Below are 22,390 nucleotides of genomic sequence, written 5' to 3' on the forward strand. Positions count from 1 at the left end.
GGATTACGACTCCTTTCCATTATTATACAAATGCGTTGCCGGTTTTATCGGCGTGGCCCAGCCGGGGTTTCACTGGGCCGCGTAGAGAGAGCATAGAAACTCCACACAGAAGCTCCGACCTGGTAGAAATTTGACCCAGGACCTTTTCCTCTGTGAAGCAGCAGAGCAAAGCGGTGCTGCGCAGATGATTAACTCATTTTGGACAAATCGTTTAAAAGCACCAGAAAACCACGCAATCCAAGTCCTTAAAATTCTACAAAAATTGTGAAATACATTTGTGAAATACATACAAATACATTTCTCTCTCATTGGCGTTCAGCCAATATGAATTTCGCATATCCTTTAATGACTATAGAGGTTGCTGAAATATGCTTTCAAATATCCCATCGAAAGAAAACCTCAGGAAGGAACAGAATTTGAAACAGAGCTGCTAGACTTACTTAAAATGTCGAACCAGCGACACAAAACTGAGGCTTAGCATTGAAAACTGTAATCTCGGTTGTTTAAAATGCAAAATGTACAACATTTGTATTCGAACTCTGTGGAGACCTACGCCAGATCTGGGCCCAGAAATAAAAACGGTGCAACATTCACAAAAAATGGCAATAAATCTTGAACTTTGGTGTTGCTGCTGTACTGGTTGATTATTACATATGAATTAATAGACTGGTCAGAATGGGGAGGATTGTGCAGTTTTCAGCTCTAATGGTTCAGGTATTATTTTCCAAACAGGGACTATTATGTAATTTTGTAATTATTAATCTCGGACAGCCAAAAAAAACAAAAACAAACAAGGGCCACTTTTATGTAACATGGACGTGATCCGACTGACTTTGACTGCAGGAGAAATTGTTGGTTTTTATGTGATTGAGCAGCTTGATCCCTGCAGGTCTTCCCTTCTCTCTCTGTCCTCCTTCATGTCGTGCTGCTGATGAATAAATACTGCAAGTGCCAAGAATCTCTTCTGTTATTGCTCTGTAAAGCTGTTCCGAGTTGCCTGTTCAGCGCAACCCCCCCCCCCTCCAGGTGAACTAAACGAGGCGAGGCCGCCTGTCGTTTGTCACAGCAATTAAAATCGGGAATGAAAAGGTTTTTACTGCAGCTCCCGATCAAAGAGTTCACCGAACTGTTCACTCAAAATCGATGGACGCTGGAAGTTAGAAATTGTATTTGGACCGTTTTATGCAGAACTTAAAGACTTTATAATCACTAGAGACGTGCGACTCAAATGCTGAATATATATTTAGTAATCTACCACTGGGCGATATGTGTGTGACTATCGCCAAGACCATCGCTGCTCGTTATTATGTATTAATGTTGTATGTTTATTCTTATTACTTTATTTATCCTTTCTATTTTTTATCGTGTGCTTTGCTGGGACAGTTTCCAAACCCTTTAGAGGATTAATAAAGTCTTATCTTAAAACATCCACTGTGATGACACTGTTGAACACCTGGTGTTTGAGCCGAGTCTCTCTCTCGTTTCTGATGACTCTTTGTTAAGTGACGTTTGGGAATCTAAGATCTGAAACTCAGAGGAAGGCAAATTGTTTAACGTGCCTCTTTCGCTTTTCTCGTCTGTGGCCGCGATAAACTTTCAAACTACTTTTCAAATTTAACAAAAGGGTTCAGTTGAATGTGTAGCACTTTGCAACTTTTATTGCATTTCTGATCAACAGTGGTCTTAGCATTGTTCTTGCTCTGCGCTTGGCAGTAATTCAGTTTTACCTTCTTTTTTTTTTCTTTACCTAGCTCGGCTTCATTCCAGCAGTGTTCTTAAGTGCAGAAATTAACAAAAGACAAACAATAAAACAAAACAAAACAAGAAAAACCAGTATGAAGAAATCCTCCTCTTGCTCCTCCTCCTCTATCCTCCCCTAACATCTTCAGTCTGCAGGCTTGTTTGTCTTGCTGAACACCTTCAGGGTGTTAGCAGGACCCAGCAAAGCAGGAACGCTTTCATCTGAAGACCGTGAGGCTCTAGTTCAGAGCTGCAGAGGATGGCTGATGTAAGTAGAGGCACTCACTTTCTAGTCATGTCATTAGTAGTGTTTTATGATGCACTGACCCTCTGCCTATTTCCATAGTCTCAGTGTTTTTGTGTACATTTATATCTAACAGTTTGCTAAAATTGTGTTTATTTTTTTTGAAGGATACACTTGATTTAATACACCAGTTTTGATCAGTTCTTGCAGTAAAAAAATAAATAAATAAATAAAATTTATATATAACAAAGCATTTACCTGCCCAAAAAAAAAAAAAAACACAAAAAACTTTGTTTTTGTTTTTAATGCAAATATGAGCTATTTTTTATAAAACAACATAATTCCACATATAACTAAAATTATTTTCAGTCTTCAAAATACAACACATTTTTTTCTAGGAAGGGCCACATGCTGCTTTTCTGCCGATGACCTGAGATAAAGTGCAGTTAAGAATGGCTCAGTGCCAGTGTACCTTGGTGAAAGAGAAAACCCGTCACATTAATGGACACATGCATTCAGCCGACCCAAACTGACCTCACAGCCCCGTCTCTTCACCGAGATAAGCTTTCTGGGAATAAATGACAAAGCAGAAGAGAAGCGAAACCTTTGGACGGAAATAAACATTTCAGCACGACAAACGATTGGCTCTGCTCAGATGTACTCTTGTACATCTTGTACTCTTGATGAATGTTTTCTTGCTGACATGTTAACGACGTTCTGTTCGGCCCTTGATGTCGCAGGAAATACCTGTGTGTGCGCTTTGTAGTACAACGAGGTTCTGACAAAAAGGTAATACTAAATAAATAAATAAATAAATAAACTCTTCATTTAGAGATGACAAAGATATTTGTCCTTGCTTTTTGATGATGAACGATCATATTTACTGTATCTAGTTTTCTTGAAAGTATTAAATATATTGTTCCATGTTGGACTAAGGATGCTAAAGACCTGAAATAAGTAGAATAATAATAATAATAATAATAATAATAATAATAATAATAAGAAGAAGAAGACTGGTGATGGAGTTATTGTAACTTACTCTCACATTGAGGAAAAGTGTCTTTAGAGAAATCTGGATTAGCAGTGAGACATTTTTTTCTGTTTCTCTGGATATTTCATTCAAGGAAACTGAGTTTTATTTTTTTTTTAGAATATTAAAATAACATATTGTGAGAAAAAAAAAGTAACTTTCTACTTTTTAGTGTGGTAATGAACATCCATCCATCATCTAAGTGTTGTGTGGTGTTTCGCAGAAGTATTTATAATCGCCAAACTTTCAAAAAAAAAAAAAAAAAAGTCACATTGTAACCACAATCTATTTTATTGGGATTTTAGTGATTTGGCAAAACCAAATCACTTTTTCTGCACCAGGGAAGGGATGCAGTTTTATGAAGTTGTCATGGACGTTGAGCTCAGCACAGGATCAAAATGCTTACACAGGACAGTAGAACAGTCGTTGGAGACATTTACTAAAGAAAAAATGCCAAACCTCCAAAACCAGGAGGACGGAAGAAATGTCACAGAAGGAACGAGGTGTGAATGATGAGTCAGGGAGATAATTGTACCTTTCCACAGACATGATCCAACTAGTTAAGGAGGTGCACATGTATGTATGTACTGTGCTTACAGTGTAAACATAACTGGGGTAAAAAACATTAGTAAACAGACAACATTATGAAGATCAAGTAACACAGAGACACACTTGGACAAGTTTAATGCAGAGCGTCATGATCTGTGAGTCTTTTGTGTTTTCTGTTCTGTTCGATAATACTTAGTTTTTTTTTTTTGTCATTTGCAATGCGCCATCTATGGTTCACTCTGTTTTTAAGACTTTTGGTTCTTAAAAACCTACTGGCTTAGTTTCTTATTTCAGTTTTCATCTTTAGCTTTTGATTTGGTGAATCTATTGCTCTGGTGTCCTCCTTAGACTGCTGTGTAAAAACACATTTGGCTTTCATGTCACCGATCACCTCCCAGCAGCTATAAGCCAGTTGGTTTCATTAACTCCTTGTCAGATCTTTCTGCTGCCAGTCATGTCCGTTCTACCTGACCTGCTGCTGCTGCTTTGCTTTTTCACCGCGGGTTAGCCTCTCTGTTGTCCTCACAAGTGTTCTTTAGTCTCTCCTGTGCCTCCATTTTCCATTTAAATCCTTACTTTAAGTAGCTATTACTGTCAATAGGGGTTACTGAATACATAATCCTCCCTGGGAGAGAGCTTTAGCTCCCAGTAGGACGCTAACCCTATGTTACCATAGCTACAAAAGAAGCATATTTATGTGGTGGAATGGTTTAGTCAAAGTCCAGACCTATTCAAATAGAGAATCAATAAAAACTCCTGCAGCCAATCAGGTTGAGCTTGAGTTATTTTGCAAAGTAGAACGGTCATAAGTTTTTCCCCCCTCCGTCTAATGAGACCAAAGTGACAAACTGATGTGCCGTGTTCACGTCCTGCCTAGTTTAAAAGAAATGTGACGTTCTATGGTGCGCTGCCTACATAATAATCCCGTCCGTTGTTTCTCTCCTGCTCCTTTTTTTTCGTTAAGAGGCCCAGGAAGTCGAAATGGTCAGAAGAGTTTGAAGAGAGGGAGAGAAGACATGAAGATCTTTGATCGAGCCCCTTCAGCTTCAACACAACAAATCCAGCCGGTTAAAGGCGCCTCACGTTCGTCGGCTGCAGAAGGCAGCTGTGAATCCTCTGGAGTGATGGCGGCTGTGAGGCAGGAGAGGCTCGGAGGAGGCAGGGGGGCCTCCAGGGTCGCAAACCCTCCAGAAGGCGGCTGGGGCTGGATGGTCGTCGCTAGCTGTTTCCTCGCCACCATCTGCATCCGGGCGGTGACGAGGTAACGGAAGGAATATGTGCAAAACCGCTCGCATCTTTTGACTCATTATTTTATTGCTGTAGAAAACAAGCACATCTCGTAACTTGGAACGATTTTAAATGTTCTCAAGCCGAGTACAGGATGAAAATATAATCAACTATTTCAAATTTTGCTAAGCACTTGAGTAAGCATATTTACTATTTTAAATAAATACGCATATTTAAAAGGTTAGTTCTCCTTATTACCCTCAGCAACAACAAATCTGCTTTAAAATGGATAATTAGTCAGTTTCATCCTCGCAACTTGTTAAAAAAGAAAAAAAAAAGGTGTGTGTGTTTAGCCGACTCTACATAAAACACATGGACCTCACTCTTTAGACCTGAGTCTTTGTAACTTTGTGAAACACTGTCTGGGACTCACTCAGCAAAAGCCTTGTATGCCCTCTGCAATGAGACCATTACGCAACCGAGACAAACATCAATAAAAATCAGTTCAGTCAGTGCAGGGCTCGCAGATTACAGGGTAAGAGTCAGACCAATGAACTTCTGCCAGAGAATCATCCGTCCATCCAAAAGAAGGGCAGGAAGCTTGGTACTCTACTCGCTGGATTACCAAACATCCACATGGAAAACTAAAGACTGGACTCAGGGAGGAAGCCAGAGTACCCCGAGAAAATGCAAGCAAGTAGGGAGCGAAAGCAAATTTGAGCAAACTCGTTACGAGAAAGGGCATTGGCTCAAATACTCAACAAAAGTTAGGGATATTTGACTTTTTTATAGACTTTCAGAATGCATGCAACATCTTCTAATAGTCATAGTTCATCACTGTAGACTTTTTCAAAACTCAATGGGAGCATTTTAAACTTTACTTACAGTTTTGACTTGACAGCTGAATGTCCCTAACCTTTCGTCCAGTCTTCACTGTCTCTTTCATTTGTACAAATTATTTCTTAAAAAAAAAAAAAAAAAAAAACGTACTACATGTTCTCTGAAGCTAAAAACTAGTGTCCAACAAATATGGAATAATATACAGCAAAGTTTTAAATGACTAAGCCAAGTCCATCACAGCTGATGGTAAAACGGACAAGACTTTCTGCTCTGGTCCCTCCATACAGATGCATTTCCATGTTCTTCGTGGAGTTCCAGATGTACTTTGAGAGAGATTACTCCACCACTGCTTGGATCCACAGTATGATTGACTGCACCACCATGCTGTGTGGTAGGACATGCATCGTTTTTTAGAATATGCAGGCATTTATAGGACTCATACATATGGGTAATACCTCTCTTACTCTTTTTTATTCTTTTCATTTTGTAAATTGATCTGTCAAATAAAATGAAAGTAGTTTAAAGTAAATGCACATAAAGTACATGGAAGTTCATAGTTGCAATGTAGCAAAGTCAAACAGTTATTTAAAGGTTTCCATGATCCTTTTGTAAGCCACCATATGTGATAACTAAAACAAAAAACAAAAACTAATCCATGCAAACCTGTTTTTCTCAGCTCCTCTTGGTAGTTTTCTTGGGAACCGGTTGTCCTGCAGAGTAACAGTGTTTCTTGGAGGCCTTCTGTCCTCTGCCGGCCTGGTCCTCAGCTCCTTCGCCTCCAGTCTGGAATTCCTCTATGCTTCGTTGGGAATCCTCACAGGTACCAACGCAGTCATCTATGACACGGAAACGACTTTATTATTATTATTATTATTATTATTATTATTATTATTATCTGTCACCGCAGACTAAATTAGGCAATCATTTTGGGTAAATTATTACCTCATATGTCTTAAAACAAGCATTTAACACTGTTAGAGGAAATAACAATTTGATTTAATTTAACCTACAGCTGCACCAATCAGAGTTTTATGGCCAGGTTTCAATCCCTGACTTTTGTAAAGCTGCCATTTTATTCTAATTTCTCTTTATGCAGCAAAATGTGAGCAGCATTAAAAGTATTTTTTCTAACCTTCCTGCTGTGAGTGGTCCTCTATTATGAAAGAAACTGCTGTGAGAATTGTTGATGCAGAAAAGAACAAAAGTTCAACTTTTTGACCTGTCTGGACTCTTGTATTACCAGTTATCGTGATTGGCATGATTAGCGTGATTAGCGTTCTATTCAATCAATCAATCAATCAAATTTTATTTGTATAGCACATTTCAGCAGCAGGCATTTCAAAGTGCTTTACATGATTTTCAAAACATCGTTTGACAAGGAAACAGTGAGAAAGAAAAATAAAAATAAAGTAAAAAGAAAAGATGAAATCGTTAAAAAGATTAAAAACATCAAATACGTTGAAAGCATTAATTGCCATAAGCAACTCTAAACACACTGTAAATTGTGCTCTTGTGAAAGTACGTCCTTACATTAACTCTGAGATTTCCCCTCCATAGGGCTCCATTAGTTCACTCATGCAAAATATTGTAGGTTTTAGGACATTTTTACAAACTCTTTATTCATCCTCCACAGGCCTTGGCTATGCCCTGAGCTACACAACGGCTATCGCGATGGTTGGAAAGTACTTCAATGAGAGGAAAGCACTAGCTTATGGAATTGCTCTATCTGGTACTGACAGCCTTAACCTCACTGACCAACTCTCCCTCTTTTAGCTCTTTTAGTTCTTTTTATTTGTATTTTGTGTCTTTTCTCCACCGTTTATTTATTTTTTTTTTTTTGGAGATTTCCTGAAATAATTCTTCCGTTTAATTTATCTCCAGTCCACATTCAAATCAATCCTAATGGCTTTCTGTCCATGTCTCTGTCCCGTCCAATTTACCTTGCGTTCAGGCAGCGGCATTGGCACCTTTCTCCTGGCCCCTGCAGTTCAGCTTCTTATCGAGCATTATTCATGGAGAGGAGCTCTGCTCGTCCTGGGAGGATTTGTTTCCAACCTGTGCATCTGTGGCGCTCTGATGAGGCCGCTGGAGCAGAAGCCAGCTGAAAGGTCAGCCCTGCACAACATCACCGCCGTTATTTACTCTGTCATTTGGTTATTTGTCACCGTACGGGTCGATTCGGCCAAAAAAAAAAAAATCCCAGATACAACCAGACGGCAACAAACAACGGGGTCCACAGAGAAGTTTTTAGTGCTGCAGTACTTGTCCAGATCCCACACATGCTGGACATGGACTGTTCAAGCATCCCTCTGTTTACCAAAATGATGTTTTCTTTCTTTTTCTGTGCACAAAGATAAACTTGATCCTGATTATGAAAATACATTTAAAGTACACTTGGAAGAAACCCAGTCAACATCCTACCTACGCTGAAGGTAGAAAACTTCCTATTTGATGTTTTAGCTGCACCTGTTTTGGTCTGCAGGTGGAGCTAGTTGCTCACTATTGCAGTTTATAGTAAATTAATCAGGTTCAAGGAAGGATGTCGCCCCTGATTAGAGAGTGTCACAAGCTTTACAATGAATTAATCTTTTACTGTTTCAGCAAACTCTCCCAATGAAACATTAAGAAAAAGTCAACATTTATTTGCTTGCAGTAATTCAGTAGCAAAACTAAAATACAGAAGCACCCCTGCCACAGCTGTATCCTCCCTTCTCCAGCTCATCTCACAAAATTCCCTCATAATTCAGGTTTCAGGACTAAAGAAGACGCATCATTTTGTGTCTGGTGAATTTTTGGATATTTCCTTAATTTGGTGTTTTTTCTCAAAGAGCCACTCACTGAAATGCAGAAGTTGTCAGATTTTTATTTAAATTACCTGCAGACCTACAGCTGCTTGGAGTTCTGCCCACAAAATGTTGTGGCCCTAAAATCATCCTTATCAAAACTGTTTGTCCAGAAATACATATGAAGTCCTAGGAGCAGCTAGCCACAAACGATGTGGTAAACAGGTGGAAGAAGATGCTTGGTCAGACGAACAGAATTAAAAAATTTTTACGCTGTGGGTCCAAGTCCAGACTTTAATAAAATCAAGTAAATACTCCTGCAGGGCGTTGTATCCAATCATTTTATTTCTTGGTTTGTTTTGTTCTATCTGAAGGATATGGGAGAACAACATGACAGACGTGGAGAAAGCCTGCATGACTGCTGTGCTGCAAACTGAACTCACTGAACAAGCGACCCCAGACTGGAGCCGAGAGGACCCGAAGCAGCAACAAACCCACAGTGTGGAGGACAAACCGGGCCTCGTCATCGTCAATGGAACCAACAAGAACTTCGGCCTTGAAAAAGACAAGCCCCAGCAAAGTTTCACACTGTTACCAAGCCCAAAGCCGACTGCTGCCAGGGTGATGGATAAGAAAATGGCACACTGCCTCCTGTTAAGCAACAAGCTGGAGACGATGCTGGAGGAGACGGGCTTATCAGGTCCAACGATTCCGGACAGCAGCAGGAAAGATGAAAAGACAAAGTCAAGCAACACCTGGATGAAAGCTGATGAAAAAAGAGACAACTTCATATCTAGTGAAGTGAAATCGACAGACTTCAACGAAGCAACTCCTTCTGAACCGTTGGCATTCTCACAGCCGTTGTCCAGAGGCCAGTCTTTCTTTTTTAAAGTGAAGGAAGAGTTTGGCTTCCTGTGGATCCCCAGATTCTTGGTCCTGTCCGTGTCCTTTGTGTTTCTGGCGTTTGGCTGCAGCGTTCCAGTGGTTTACCTCGTCCCTTACGCTCTGAGTGTCGGGGTGGAGCACCAGCATACCGCCTTCCTTATGTCAATATTTGGTGTCAGTGGAATTGTGGGCAACATCACATTTGGATGGATCACAGACAGGACGTGAGTGACATTTGGAGGCTTTAGTCGTTAAATCAAAGCTCTGTCGTAACCATCTTCCTCCCCTCCAGGTGTCTGAAGAGGCATCGCCTGCTCAGCTACTTAGTGGCCATAAGCATGGAGGGTCTTTGTTGCGTCTTCCTGCCCTTGCTCCGCTCCTTCCCGCTCCTGGTGCCGTTTTCCGTTCTCTATGGATACTTTGACGGGGCATATGTGGCGCTGATACCAGTTGTGACTTCTGATACGGTGGGCTCCACCCATCTTGCCTCTGCCTTGGGTGTGGTGTACTTCCTGCATGCCATCCCGTACCTGGTCAGCCCACCTATAGGAGGTAAGAGTTACTCAATAATTGTTGTATCGCATATGTTTTTTTAAACTCTGAATTTCTTAAAGGGGTAGCTTTATGTAAAGTTGACATTTTTGAATGTTACATCATGTATTCCCTCATCAAAAACATACCTGAAGTGTTGCCTTGACTCCTTCACAGGGGTGAAAGTAAAGGGGTACGGAGAGGTACTCCGTACCCCCAAAAGATTTAGCGGGGGTACGCAGTACCCTCAAGAAAATGGAGCGGCTGTCTGCTGTAAAGAATAAGCGGGTGCACGCAGCTGTGAGTGTGTCCGCTGATTAGACATGACTGACTGGTTATTCTAACAATGACCAGTCTAAAACAGTTTTTAACCTTTTTTGAGGTACCAAACCCACTGTTTCATATGCGCATTCACTGAACCCTTCTAGTAAGTAAAATATCGCCTGCGCTGCTGGAAACTGTTGAGCGGAGTGGGGGGGGGAGGTGGGTACGTGTTCCTCCGCAGCTCTGATTGGCTCAGCAATGTAACGTGATCCTTTGCAGCAAGATGGCAAAGCGGGGCGTCATCACAACTTTACACAGGTGTGTCTTTACCTCCGCGGCAGAGGCTCCGCCGAACCCCTGAGACAGACTCATCGAACCCAGGTTAAGAACCGCTGGTCTAAAACATGACTTAATAAGTTAATAAATAGCTTTTTTCTCACTTCATATTGTTTCTGAACTGTTCGTAATATGCTAGACCCTCAATTCTCCACCTTTTGCCCCCCTCGGAGTTCGAAGCTTTCGTCAACTGCCAGCCTTTAAAGGTACTCCGCTACAACATTGTTTGTTACAAAATATCCAAAGTAAAAGCAAAGAGAGATTAACTAATTGTATTTCATGTAATTAGGTTCAATTTCAACAACACATCGCAGCTTGAGAACACCGCTATGACCAGAGATTTCATTTAATTTAACATGAGAGTGCTTGCGCGTTTATCTCCAAAACACAGTGGTTGCCAAGGGGATTGGTGCGTTCGATTAAATAGACGGGGTCATTTTGCAAAGGTGGTGCACTAATACTAAAAACCTCCGCTTGCTTTGAGACAGGACGAACAATAAATCATTTACCATCTACAAACCTTTACATAAAAACCGCGAGAACAACAAAATTGTTAAAAATTTCAAACGAAATCGAAACTTGACCAGCATGCAGAGAAAAATAACGTCCTTATTCAAAAGAAAAGACAGGGAGACCGGAGCTGAGAAGATATCCAACAAAATTAAAAAAACAGCTGATGAAGATTTTGAGCAATCTGAGAGTCGGGGTGAGGAGACGCCACGTCACGAAGATGAAGTGGAAGCCGCTTCAGAACAAACAGGTCAAGATGCTAGGCCTACTCATTATCCTTCTGCCTGGACACAGGAACAATATAACCAGTTTAAAATCAGAAATGAATATATGCTAGAAATGGAAAACTGGGATGCAGTCCATGCCATGACGTTCAATATATATATATATATATATATATATATATATATATATATATATATATATATATATACATATATATATATATATATGTATATATATATATATATGTATATATATATATATACATATATATATATATATATGTATATATATATATATATATATATATATATATATATATATATATATTAATGAGAGAGAGAGAGAGAGAGAGATTTTTTTGTCATAGTACCCCCAAGAATTTAAAACTACTTTCACCCCTGCTCCTTAATGCATGCAACATTTCAGCTGTGCAGAACATCTGGGTGGACCTAGCACCGCCTCCGAGTCGAAGCTCCTCCTGTGAACTGCAGTTTCCAAACTTCTGAGCTTCTGCCTCACAGAGCGAGCAGCCCTCCCCCATGACTACCCCATTTAGTTCCTTCAGACTAGCCAGCAGCAATTAGCAAACACCTGATGGAACTGCACGTCTGCTGAGTTCATTATGTGAGCTAGTTCTCAGTTCAATGCTGGTGAAAACTTTGTTAAAGGGATTCAAGAGGAGCTTTGTTGTGAGGACTTCCTGACGGTGGAGTTTTAAGAAGAGCAGGAGTTTCTTAAAGAGACGGAGAACCGATTTCAAGGTGTTAAAATATGAAGCCAAATTTCTTTTAAGTCATATTTGATATATATATGTACATATATATATATAAATACATATAATTTTTATAACAACTGAAGGTAACAGAGTTAATTGAATGTAGTACAAAATGGCACTATGTGCCTGAAAAATACATAATACTGCCTCTTTAAATAAGTAAGTTTACTTGGTGTATCTCTTTTTCGTAAAGGTGAATGAATTTCTAAACCCCCAGAGCCTAATCATTGTAGATGTATCTCTTTGTGTAATATTAGAAACATAATTTTTTTCATATATTTGCAGATTAAACACGTTTGCATTCGTGTCTGTTGACCCATCAGCTAATCTTAGTTTTGTTCATTTCCCCTTGGTGAGTGTTAGTAACAATATGTCGATCATTATGTGGCTCTTTTTCTTCCTTCTTCTCCAGGTTGGTTTGTAGATCAGACTGGGAACTACGCATTAACCTTCTTCATCAGCGGTGCTTCCTTCTTCCTCAGCTCTCTGGTCCTTGTGGCTGCGTCTTTAGCTACGTGTCTGATGGCGCTGTGCAAAAGGACTCTAGGTCAAGGAAAACGCTCAAGAGAAGCAAATCGGTCGAAGATTGTGCCTGTTTTCTCACAAAACGAAACGCACACGGTGCCTTTGCGGAAACGTTAATACCCCTTGAGCTTTGTCCCATTTTGTCACGTTACGACCACAATTGTTATGTTGTTGAGATTTTATGAGTTAAACCAAACACTGCCGAGACGCGGAAGGACAATGGAATCATGGTTTTTAACGATTTTTTATAAAATTTGGAAACTGTGACATGTAGTTGTATTAGTTACTCTGACACTTCTAATAAAAACCTCATTTCAACCAACTCTCTACGGAAATGATCTGTGTTTGCCAGTGCAGTTAAGTCGTTTCTTCACGAGTTTGATCGGGAACATTAAAGAACAAAGATCATCATGAAGACTAAAGAACACAGCAGACAGGTCAGGGAGGAAAGTTTTGAAGTTTAACACAATTATCTCACAGAGCACGGTTCTGCTGCCCATCACAAGAAAATGGAAACTCAATAGCAGAACTCCAAATCTACCACGAAAATGTGTAAACATGTGTAAACTGTACCGGAGTAAACTAAAACCTCATTTCTTTGCATCACTCTGGAAACATCACTGATTTAGGATCTTTTCTTGATCTTACCTTTTAGATCATTTTCAAGAATTTAGTTATTTGTCCTCTTCTCAAAAGTTTGTCCCAATACCTGCCGAAAAATAAATAAAAAATACCCACAATAACCAATTAGTTCTACTTCTAGTCTTTGAAATATAAAGTTTATTCAGCATCCCGTTATGTTGCATGACCATTCTGTGACATCAACACAAACAGAAAGGAAAAATTACACCTTCTCCGTATAGGAATGTTTATTTTAAAACTTGTTTTAAGATAAAAAAAAAAGTATGCATAAAGGAAACCTTAAAATTTTGTCACTTTTAAAAAAATACTACAATAAAATGCAAGAGCCTAGAAAAACCCAACTAGAAAAACACTGTATTTCATTAGTTTGTAAAGAACATAAATAAGGAACATAGCGCTTGATTGAAATGTTCAGTGATTTAAAAGTTTTCTAAAGCTTCATTATAAACCCGGATATGGATCGCCCAATCTGCCATCCATACTGAAAAGATCTGTGTGTTCCAGCAGTCCCATTTAGTGGCATAACCTGGAGAGCAACTAATTAAATCTCCGATTTCAGTTTTTTGAGTGTATAGAGAAAACATACTATACTCAGAAAAGTTGCAATGCTAAACTGACTAGCATTTTTTTACCTCCACATAACGATGTGTCATACATAAAATGACCATTTTACTATTTTCAGTATGTGACACATCCTCTCTCATTTGGGTAAAGTTTAAAAAAAAAAAAGCAACATGTTTTCTTCTCAACTTTTTTTCTTTAGAGTGATACTGGAAACTGAAACTTTGACTCACAACAGTTGGTATACCGCTTTAGCATCTTTAAACAATGTTCACACCTACTGCACTGTTTTGCCTCAACAAGTCATGAAAGACTTTGACTTTGAATAAAAGACATACTTTTTGGTTATATCAGATTGCTGGTCATTTAATCATCACCGGATTAAAGAGATCTCAAATAAAAGCATCTTAAATTAGCTTCCACTGGATGATGGTTTTAATCTTGAGGTCTATTCATACACATGCATGTTTGTGAATTACTGGCAGTAGCAGCCATTTACTGTGATTTCGAGCAGTTGGAGAAGATGAGACAGTTGGATAAGCTCATCAGGAAAGCCAGCTCTGTCAAAGCACTTCCCAAACAAAGTAGAACAACCACAAGGTGGTTAGAAAAGGGAGAACTGTAGAAATACTGCTGGAAATACTGAATGAACCATAACCCTAAACATAGCATTCTGATGCTAAAAATTAGCATCAATGCTAAGCTTAGCTAACATGTAAGAAATAGCATGAGGAGTATCAATGTTATATTGTCCAATGTGAACTGAATCCATTCAGTATGCAAACATAAGTGTGTTTAAAATGACCCAAAATGCTAATGTTATCCTAAGGGCTGTCAGTGGCATGTGGGGTATGAATGTCATAAGTATTCAGTATGCTTATATACTGAATACTATGTTATTAGCTATGTTTAGCTAATATCTATTAGCTAAACATAGCTAATAATCATTAAAAAAGTTTTTTGTTTTTTTTTTCACAGAGGAGAAATAATCAGTATGAAAGTTTCATTGCAATTCCAAAAGACACCATTAAAAGTCAGCAGAGTTCCTGAGAGTGAAACAAGTCACTGGAAACAGAAGGCTCCCTGCTGTAAACAAAAAAGCTATGTTTAACTAATATTTATTAGCTAAACATAGCTAATAAATTAAAGAAATAGTTAAAATACTAAAGCCTAATGCTAGTGAGAGGCGATGCACTGCTAATGTTAGTGCTAACGTTAGCACTAACAACATGCTAGCCTCTCTAGTGGGAGGCTAGCATGTTGACCTACTAGTATGTTGACGCTGCCATGAGAATGTCACTATTCTGCACCCTCATACGTACAAGTGGGAAGCAAAACAACAATCACGGCAGACAGTAATGAGGATTAACTTTTAATATGGACAATCGGACAACAACTTCAAAATTGTAAGCTATGCTCCACCGTTAGCATCAATGTTTACTTCAGCAAACACTGAGCACTACTTCTTCTTCATAGATGTTGGCAAAACACTGAGCACTCTCTCTGTCTAGGTGACGTTATTGCGCCCTCTACTGCACATGCGGGACACTTTTGCCGTTCACACTATAGAACACATACACGTTGCATATTTGGAAGTGTGAACAACCAAGGCAAAAAATTCTGATTTGACAAAAAATCGGAATTGGGTCACTTTAGGCTGCAGTCTGAATGCAGCCTAATAGATGCCTTCCATGCATTGGATAGGCATAGAAGAGCAAAGCAATGCTCTCCTATGCATTGCTATGGCAGGCCCCAAATATTGTCAGTTTTGGACGATGCAGATGTAGAGAATTAATGTAGCGGCTAAGGCTGAGTGTTTCAATCTAAATATTTGATCAATACCAAGGTGAGTATTGCTTTCTATTGTAGTTAATAAAAACAACACAGTTGTCCTGTATTTTATCAAAACCATAATCAACTAACTGAAGTCAGATCATTAAATCATTCAATGATAGGGATGTTTTTTTTAAAGTAATGGCATCACTATTGGCATTGGTGATACGAGCTCCGTATTTACTTGTGAATGGATAAAAAACAAAATTTGCAATATTGCACACCCCTATTAGTGGCACCTGTAGTGTTGTAAATGCACAAAGTGGTGTCATCATAATTTCTGTGGAGTGTTTCTCACATCACAAAAGTTAATTTTTTTAAAAGTAGTATTGCAAACACTTTTTAGGTGTAGCTGTGTGCTTTTCATTTATACTATACAAATCCTGCGAGAATAAGGAAAAGTGTTCTTTCTCTCAGGACAAATTACCTTACTCTGTTGTCGCAGCCCTGGTTTGGGACTTCTCGCAGCTTGTTCTTGATACGTCGTCCGGGCAGGACGTCCTATTGTGTTATATACCAGCGTTGCAGTGGGACGGACCTCTGAGGATTGCCCAAGAGTTCTGGATTTGAGTTCTTCTGAAGTGTGACATGACCTGGCCAGAAACAACATTCTGCTCTTCTTGTTGCTTCCCACAATAGAAGAACAAAACTTTCTTTTCAAGCAGAGAATGTGTTGGTCTTTGAGGTTGCAGAACAGTTTGCCAGGGTTTGTGTGTGTCTTAAAATAATAGCCTTCTTACAAACTCACCGTCAAAGTACTGACACCTACTTAGGTGGTTGTACTTCGGAAAGAAGCGCATCTTTGTTGTCGGTTGAAAAACATCTTTATGTAAGAAAGGCGAATAGCGTGATCTGCAAATCGGAAGTACGACTGGTTTGATCGTCGCCGATGCAGTTAGAAAAGCCCTGAAGTTTTTGAACTTGGTAAATACACACAAACACACGCACACACACCACACACACAGTTTTTCTTTTTTTTTCTTTCTTTTTTATACGGTGGTTACAATGTATGCTGCCATATATGGAGTGAGGACTCCATGTTCTCTTCTTTTGTGTTGCCTGTAAGCTGTAAGTTTGTGGGTGTATGTCTTCGGAGAGTACCCACCACCACACAGGGAGCCCTGTGTTGCTGCGCTGCTTGTGTGTTTCCTCCACATCCTCAGTGATGTGTGTAGGGTGTGCGTTTGCATATTGTGTGACTGCACATATTTCTCAATTTATCCGTCATAAGTGATTATAAGCGATATTCTTAGTTGACTTCCATTTGCCGTCGTGATCTTGTCAATAAGGCCATTTCTCTGAACAAACCTATTGTTCATTAAGAGATAATAACCCAATCTCTTAAAAAAAGAGATTGGGTTATTATTAGCTAGGAGTTAAAATATCTCGTTCTTACAGCCATCAAAGTCTGCGCAGATGGTGTATTGTGGATCACAAATTTTCTCGCTGCCCTTGTGTTGACATGAATGCATGCTATGACATGTTCTGAGAAAGGCTTTTGTAGCATCAAGTGGGGAGAAGGCAAGATGCTCTACAAAGCTCTTTGTGGTCTGTTTGTGGATGCTTTCGGTGTTGTTTTCTGTAATTGTGAGAAATCTGATAAGGTCGTTTCCAGCTAACAGTCTGCCGGTTAAAAATCTGAAAGTAATTGCACCAGTTTTGTCAGGGGGCCAATTTTAAAAGCAACGAAATGTGCATGTAGCCAGACGTTTTGCTTGAGTTTATTTTTATTTAGGTAAAATCTTAGGCTGAAATGTGTCAGAAGGGATTATGCTGCTGGTTATTTCAAACGCGCAAAAAACATCTGTTAGGTTTTGTGTATAAATTGCCTCAATACTTGATGTAGCCTTCTGATGAAACACTACGTGGCCTGTATGTGTGTGTGTGTGTGCGTGTGTGCGTGTGTGTGTGTGTGTGTGTGCGTGTGCGTGTGCGTGTGCGTGTGCGTGTGCGTGCGTGTGTGTTTGTATGCGTGTGTGTACCTTTCAAAGAGAAGTTTCCACTGTGTAGGTGGATGCGTGGGAGGCAGATAGAGGAGGGGTTTCCTCTGAACCTGGCATCCCCAAACACCGAAAAGTAAAGGACTTCCCCATATAACTACACACACACACCACACACACCCACGCACACACACACACATACACGCACACACAGACACAAAGATTTAATGCTGATTAGCTGTAATTAATTACCTTCTATAAGATTTACTCTTAATCCTAGAAGTTAATGTTAAAATTAGATTCTGTTGTGGTTAGCTCACACTCATTCCAGTGGTCTTCTCTGTCTGTGTTGACTTTCTTTTGCTTGGTTTCTTTCTGTAAATCAACATTTTTAAAACTAGTCAGAGCCAATGTGAATTTGAGTAGGAATCTTCATATTTCTTTAGGGAATTGAAAGTACTGCGATGAATCATTGGCGTTTCTTTTTGCTTTTTCTTCACTTATTTCAGGAAATTCTTAAATATGCTATTTTTTTGTGTTTGTTAACCACAGGAAAACCAATTTTAGTGCTTGTTGCATTTTTACATTTTTTTTCGATTCTGTCCCATAAAATCTAAATAATTTCTTTCTTGTGATTTAAATCCACCATTTAGATGTAATTTAACCACAAACACTGCTGAATGTCACGACAGCAATGCTGATGTCAGCCGGGAAAGGATGCCTCTCTCTCTCACACACACACACACACACGCACACACACACACACACACACACACACACACACACACACACGCATACACACGCACACCCACACACACACACACACACACACACGCACACACACACACACACACACACACATACAAATGACACCTGCGTTGTTGGTTTCCACAAGATTGACTCTCTGATAAACTTTTGTCAAGCTGCAGCCAGGTGCATGGTGTCGCCGTACGTATGTGTGTATGAGTGTGTGTGTTTCACCACATGACTTAGACACACACTCTGTGGGTAGAGAGACATTGCTTAAGACACAAGATGCTCCAGAGGAAGCACAGGTGAAAAGTAGACACTTCCACATCCACCCATTGTTTAGGTTTAGGTTGCCTCCTGTTGTATTTAGGTTTTAACTTATTCATCTGCGATCGATCGTAACTATAAACCACACTGCAGTTGTTTTGTTTTAGTGCTTAATTATTGATTTTTAAGAAACTTTGGAGGTTTTATTAGCAAATTATTAAAAAAAAGGAATATGATGATGCTTCCAATACCATTCCAGGACCCATTTCTGTTATCACCATATTACATCATTCTGTCATATTTCTAGGTGTAACAGTTAGCACAAGTAACATAAATTTAGTTATTGTTTCATATAATGATTTTATAATTACAATTTGATCTTTATAAACAAAGGTTGCCTGTGCTTTCCATGTGTAGCAGAACATTAGCCATAGACGCAATTTCCGGTAAGCTTCATAGCGTCAAACTTGCGCATTACGCAGTCAAAAAGCATTGAACAAGGGAATGTTTCATTACAGGCTAGCAAAGAGTTGAGGTCACACAGCCTTTATATTTTACGTAGAAAGTTTAAGCGTCCCGTCTAGATTGCTGCTACCAGCATTATTGCTAATTCAAGGAATAGCTAATTGGAAAGCTAAAAGCTAGCAAGCTGAAAGGAAACATTAGCATAAACTGAGTGGAGAATATGCTCCACTCAGTTTAAGTAGAAGAAATGGAAGAAATGCCACTTTTTTCTTTTTTTTTTGCCTTTGACAACAAACCATTTTCAGGGTCACACATCATGTAATGCGTGGTTATCTTGTTAGTATCTGTGTTGGCCTGTTACAGACCGTTAGCATGACATACCGTGCCTCAAGGTAAATTATTACTCAGATGGATGATGATAATGATTAGTCTTAATATTATCATTATTACTATTTCTATTACTATTTTTATAATTAATGTTAGCATAGCCTCGGGTTTTAAATGTAATATTCTTTAAAACATAATTGGCATTTTTTTTCCTCCCACCATCACAAGGGTAAAAATATAAACTCCACTGGGACTTTACCTGGAGGAGCTATGTGGTTTGTTGAGGTGAGACAAAAAAGAAATAGCATTTTTTTGCCAAACAAAAGGTGGAGTTGGAATAAAAAGAGACAAACATGGGGAAAAGCAGGTCATGCACAAAGGTTAAGTACAGTGAGGTGCTATGAGGGCTTTTCTCTTCCAAAGAACCCTGGTATCACATCAAGAAAACTTTTATCACTCGACACAAAACGGTCCTTTCATGACCATTTCAGTCCCCAGATCTAAACTCTATAGGCAACCTGCAGGATGAGCAGAAGACTCTTTGTTTAAAGGTTGTACTTTTCTAAAATGTTCTGAGTGTGTTTATGCTACTTCATTTAAAAGCATGCGCACAAATCTAACAGGACTTCCAAGAACTGTGTCCAGCTCCCATAATTTATTAAGATTGTTTCACACAAAAGTAAAAAAAAAACAAAAAAAAAAAAACCTATACTCCTATCCTATGTGGATCAAAACCTTTAAGTTTCATTTTCTGATTTTCAATGTTTGTGTCATAAATTGTGTTGTAAATTATTTCCATGTTTGAACACTTAAACTCGAGTAAAAATTTGGTTCCTATGAGGTGTTGCTCTTCTCCAGACAAAGGTCTGTACAAAACATCGATTCCAGTTTTTAAAATGTCTTGTAGAAAACAACAAGACCATGAATATTTCAAACCAGCGTCAAATGACACTGGAGACAGAGTGGTGAATAACTGCTGAGTGCCTCGTCCATGCATTTAATTGCCTTAGAGGGGCGCTGTTGGCTCAGTTCAGTTGATCTGTGCTCTCACATCTTGAGGCACTCTGGTCCAGTCATTAATATGTGTTGTCACATTTTATAATTTCCAAGAATCCATTTATAATACATCACATACCCACTCACTAACCTCACATGACTTTAAATAGGCCATAACAAATGCTATTGAACTTATGCTCTCAGCTGAATCCGCACTAACATGATACGCTGATAGCAGATTGATTGATTCATATTTTTCTCCATGCAAATGTTCCACTGGAAATACTTTTTATTCTTTAGACCAGGGAGACTCGCACACGTTAAAATGGATCGTGTCTGGTGTGGGAATTCCCAGGGCTTGACCTTACCAACACTCACTGTAATTTGTGAATCAGCCGGTTGGCATATTTTATAGTTCACTGTGACACTGTTAGTTGTCAACACGCTTAGATAGAACTGATTGATAACTTAGACTGGAAAAACTGGAGCATGCTCTCAAGACATTATCCTGAGATCAACTTTATGTATGGTGACAAAGACTTACAAAAGTGATTTTTTAAATATATATATATATATATATATATATATATATATATATATATATATATATATATATATATATATATATATATATTTTTTTTTTTTATTTTTTTTTTTTTATTTTTTTTTTTTTATTTTTTTTTCTATATTGTTGAAAACCATTTGTTCACTTCACAATTATGATTTAGGTAATCCTTAATAAAATCCCGTTGAAAGACATGGATGTTTGTGGTTGTGACGTGAAAAAGTATTGTAAACTTTTGTAGATTGCGGATACATTCATCTATCACAAATGCATCAGTTCGCCAATCTAATTTTCCCAGAAAAGCCTGTATGCAGTTGCACATTCCTTTTCATTCAATGTTCTTTTTTGTAGATTATACAGAAAACATAATTCCTACGGATGCATTAACAAATACATCACCATGTATAGTCGTGACTAAACACGACTGCTTACCTGTGGCCTGTTTGGTTCATATTTAGCACTTCAAGGTTATTCATAAAGATTGTGTTAATATCAACAGAATTTTTTTTATGTATTTACTTATTTTTTGCCAGTTTTTTTAGTATGCATTTTTAATAGCAGCCAAAGAAAACAAACACAAACTTTCACACCTTCGAGACGTAACCTTTTCTGTTCTTTATTGTCCTCCCACACACCCACAGACATATGCACTTTTGCACAGAGTAAAAAAAAAGGAGAGAAAAAAACAAATGAAAGAAAATAAGCATTAAAGAGTGACAGAAACAGGCAAAGGAAGATGATAACAAATAATCATAAAGAGGACAGCTAAGCCAGATGAGTGAAAGTTTATTTTTATTTTTTTATTTTTTACAAGCAAAGTGTGAGAGGAGTTCCCTGTCTGAATATTGAAACCGCAACGTACGCAGGAACAAACACAGTTGAAGAAACATTTTAAAAAAGAAACAGAGAAAAGTTAAGGGTGTTTGTTGTGGCATTTCCCTCTGTCTTGTAGTCTGTTGTCTTTTGTCACTTTTTTTTTTCTTCTTAGTAACATCAAGAGTTTTGATTTCAACTTTACATAATATGAAGGTTTCGCTTATGATTTGTTGTAACCTCTAAAGCATTAAATCAAAATGTAACAACGGATTTTGATTTTTAAAGTAGCTTTCCTTTGTACGCATTGGAGAGCTGATGCGCACTTCAAATAGTTCTGGTCTGCTGGATCAGGAGATTTTGGGAGAATCCGACGCCGTCTTCGTGACGGAACTGTAAATAAAAGCAAAAATAATAATAATAATAATAAATTCTTACCTCCCCACATGTGAAACTATTTGTGCGATTGCTCAGAATTTTCTGGGCTTGTTTGTTTTCGCGGGAAAATGCTCAGACTGCGACGTTGTCGATTTGCTCCAACTCCTCGACAGGTTGTTCAACCAGACAGCAGGATGGATCGTTTTGACCAACAATTGCCTGAGGCCACAAGGAAAGATGTACATCTGTACGAGTCTTTCAGAACAATCTGAAAAGATCGACAAATGGAAAAAAGTAGGAGAGTTGACACAAACGTGGCCCCATGTGTATTGTAAACCTTGAAGTGTGTGTGCTTTACCCACATATGGAGGCTGTAGTCCTCAGCGCGG

General features: G+C 38.8%; 1 protein-coding gene across 4 annotated transcripts; it reads left to right on the forward strand.

The window, feature by feature from the left end:
* The first annotated feature begins 1,596 nt into the window (after positions 1 to 1,596).
* On the forward strand, positions 1,597 to 12,786 carry LOC106930802 (monocarboxylate transporter 12-B-like). 4 transcript variants are annotated; one of them, XM_088013492.1, is made up of 11 exons: positions 1,597 to 2,008; positions 4,528 to 4,824; positions 5,918 to 6,021; positions 6,307 to 6,450; positions 7,264 to 7,359; positions 7,582 to 7,738; positions 8,788 to 9,522; positions 9,591 to 9,850; positions 10,373 to 10,474; positions 10,569 to 10,635; positions 12,352 to 12,489. In XM_088013492.1, the coding sequence occupies exons 2-10, from the start codon at positions 4,580 to 4,582 to the stop codon at positions 10,631 to 10,633; spliced, it is 1,908 nt and encodes a 635-aa protein (XP_087869618.1). In that variant the 5' UTR covers positions 1,597 to 2,008; positions 4,528 to 4,579; the 3' UTR covers positions 10,634 to 10,635; positions 12,352 to 12,489. The 4 variants fall into 4 exon arrangements, with proteins under 4 accessions (XP_087869618.1, XP_087869616.1, XP_087869617.1 ...); XM_088013490.1 differs by lacking the exons at positions 10,373 to 10,474; positions 10,569 to 10,635 and having other exon boundaries at positions 1,604 to 2,773; positions 12,352 to 12,786; XM_088013491.1 differs by lacking the exons at positions 10,373 to 10,474; positions 10,569 to 10,635 and having other exon boundaries at positions 1,604 to 2,008; positions 4,530 to 4,824; positions 12,352 to 12,786.
* The last annotated feature ends 9,604 nt before the right edge of the window (positions 12,787 to 22,390 follow it).

Source organism: Poecilia mexicana, unplaced genomic scaffold, assembly GCF_051168715.1.
Source record: "Poecilia mexicana isolate PSO_F unplaced genomic scaffold, ASM5116871v1 scaffold_15, whole genome shotgun sequence".
Lineage (NCBI taxonomy): Eukaryota > Metazoa > Chordata > Actinopteri > Cyprinodontiformes > Poeciliidae > Poecilia > Poecilia mexicana.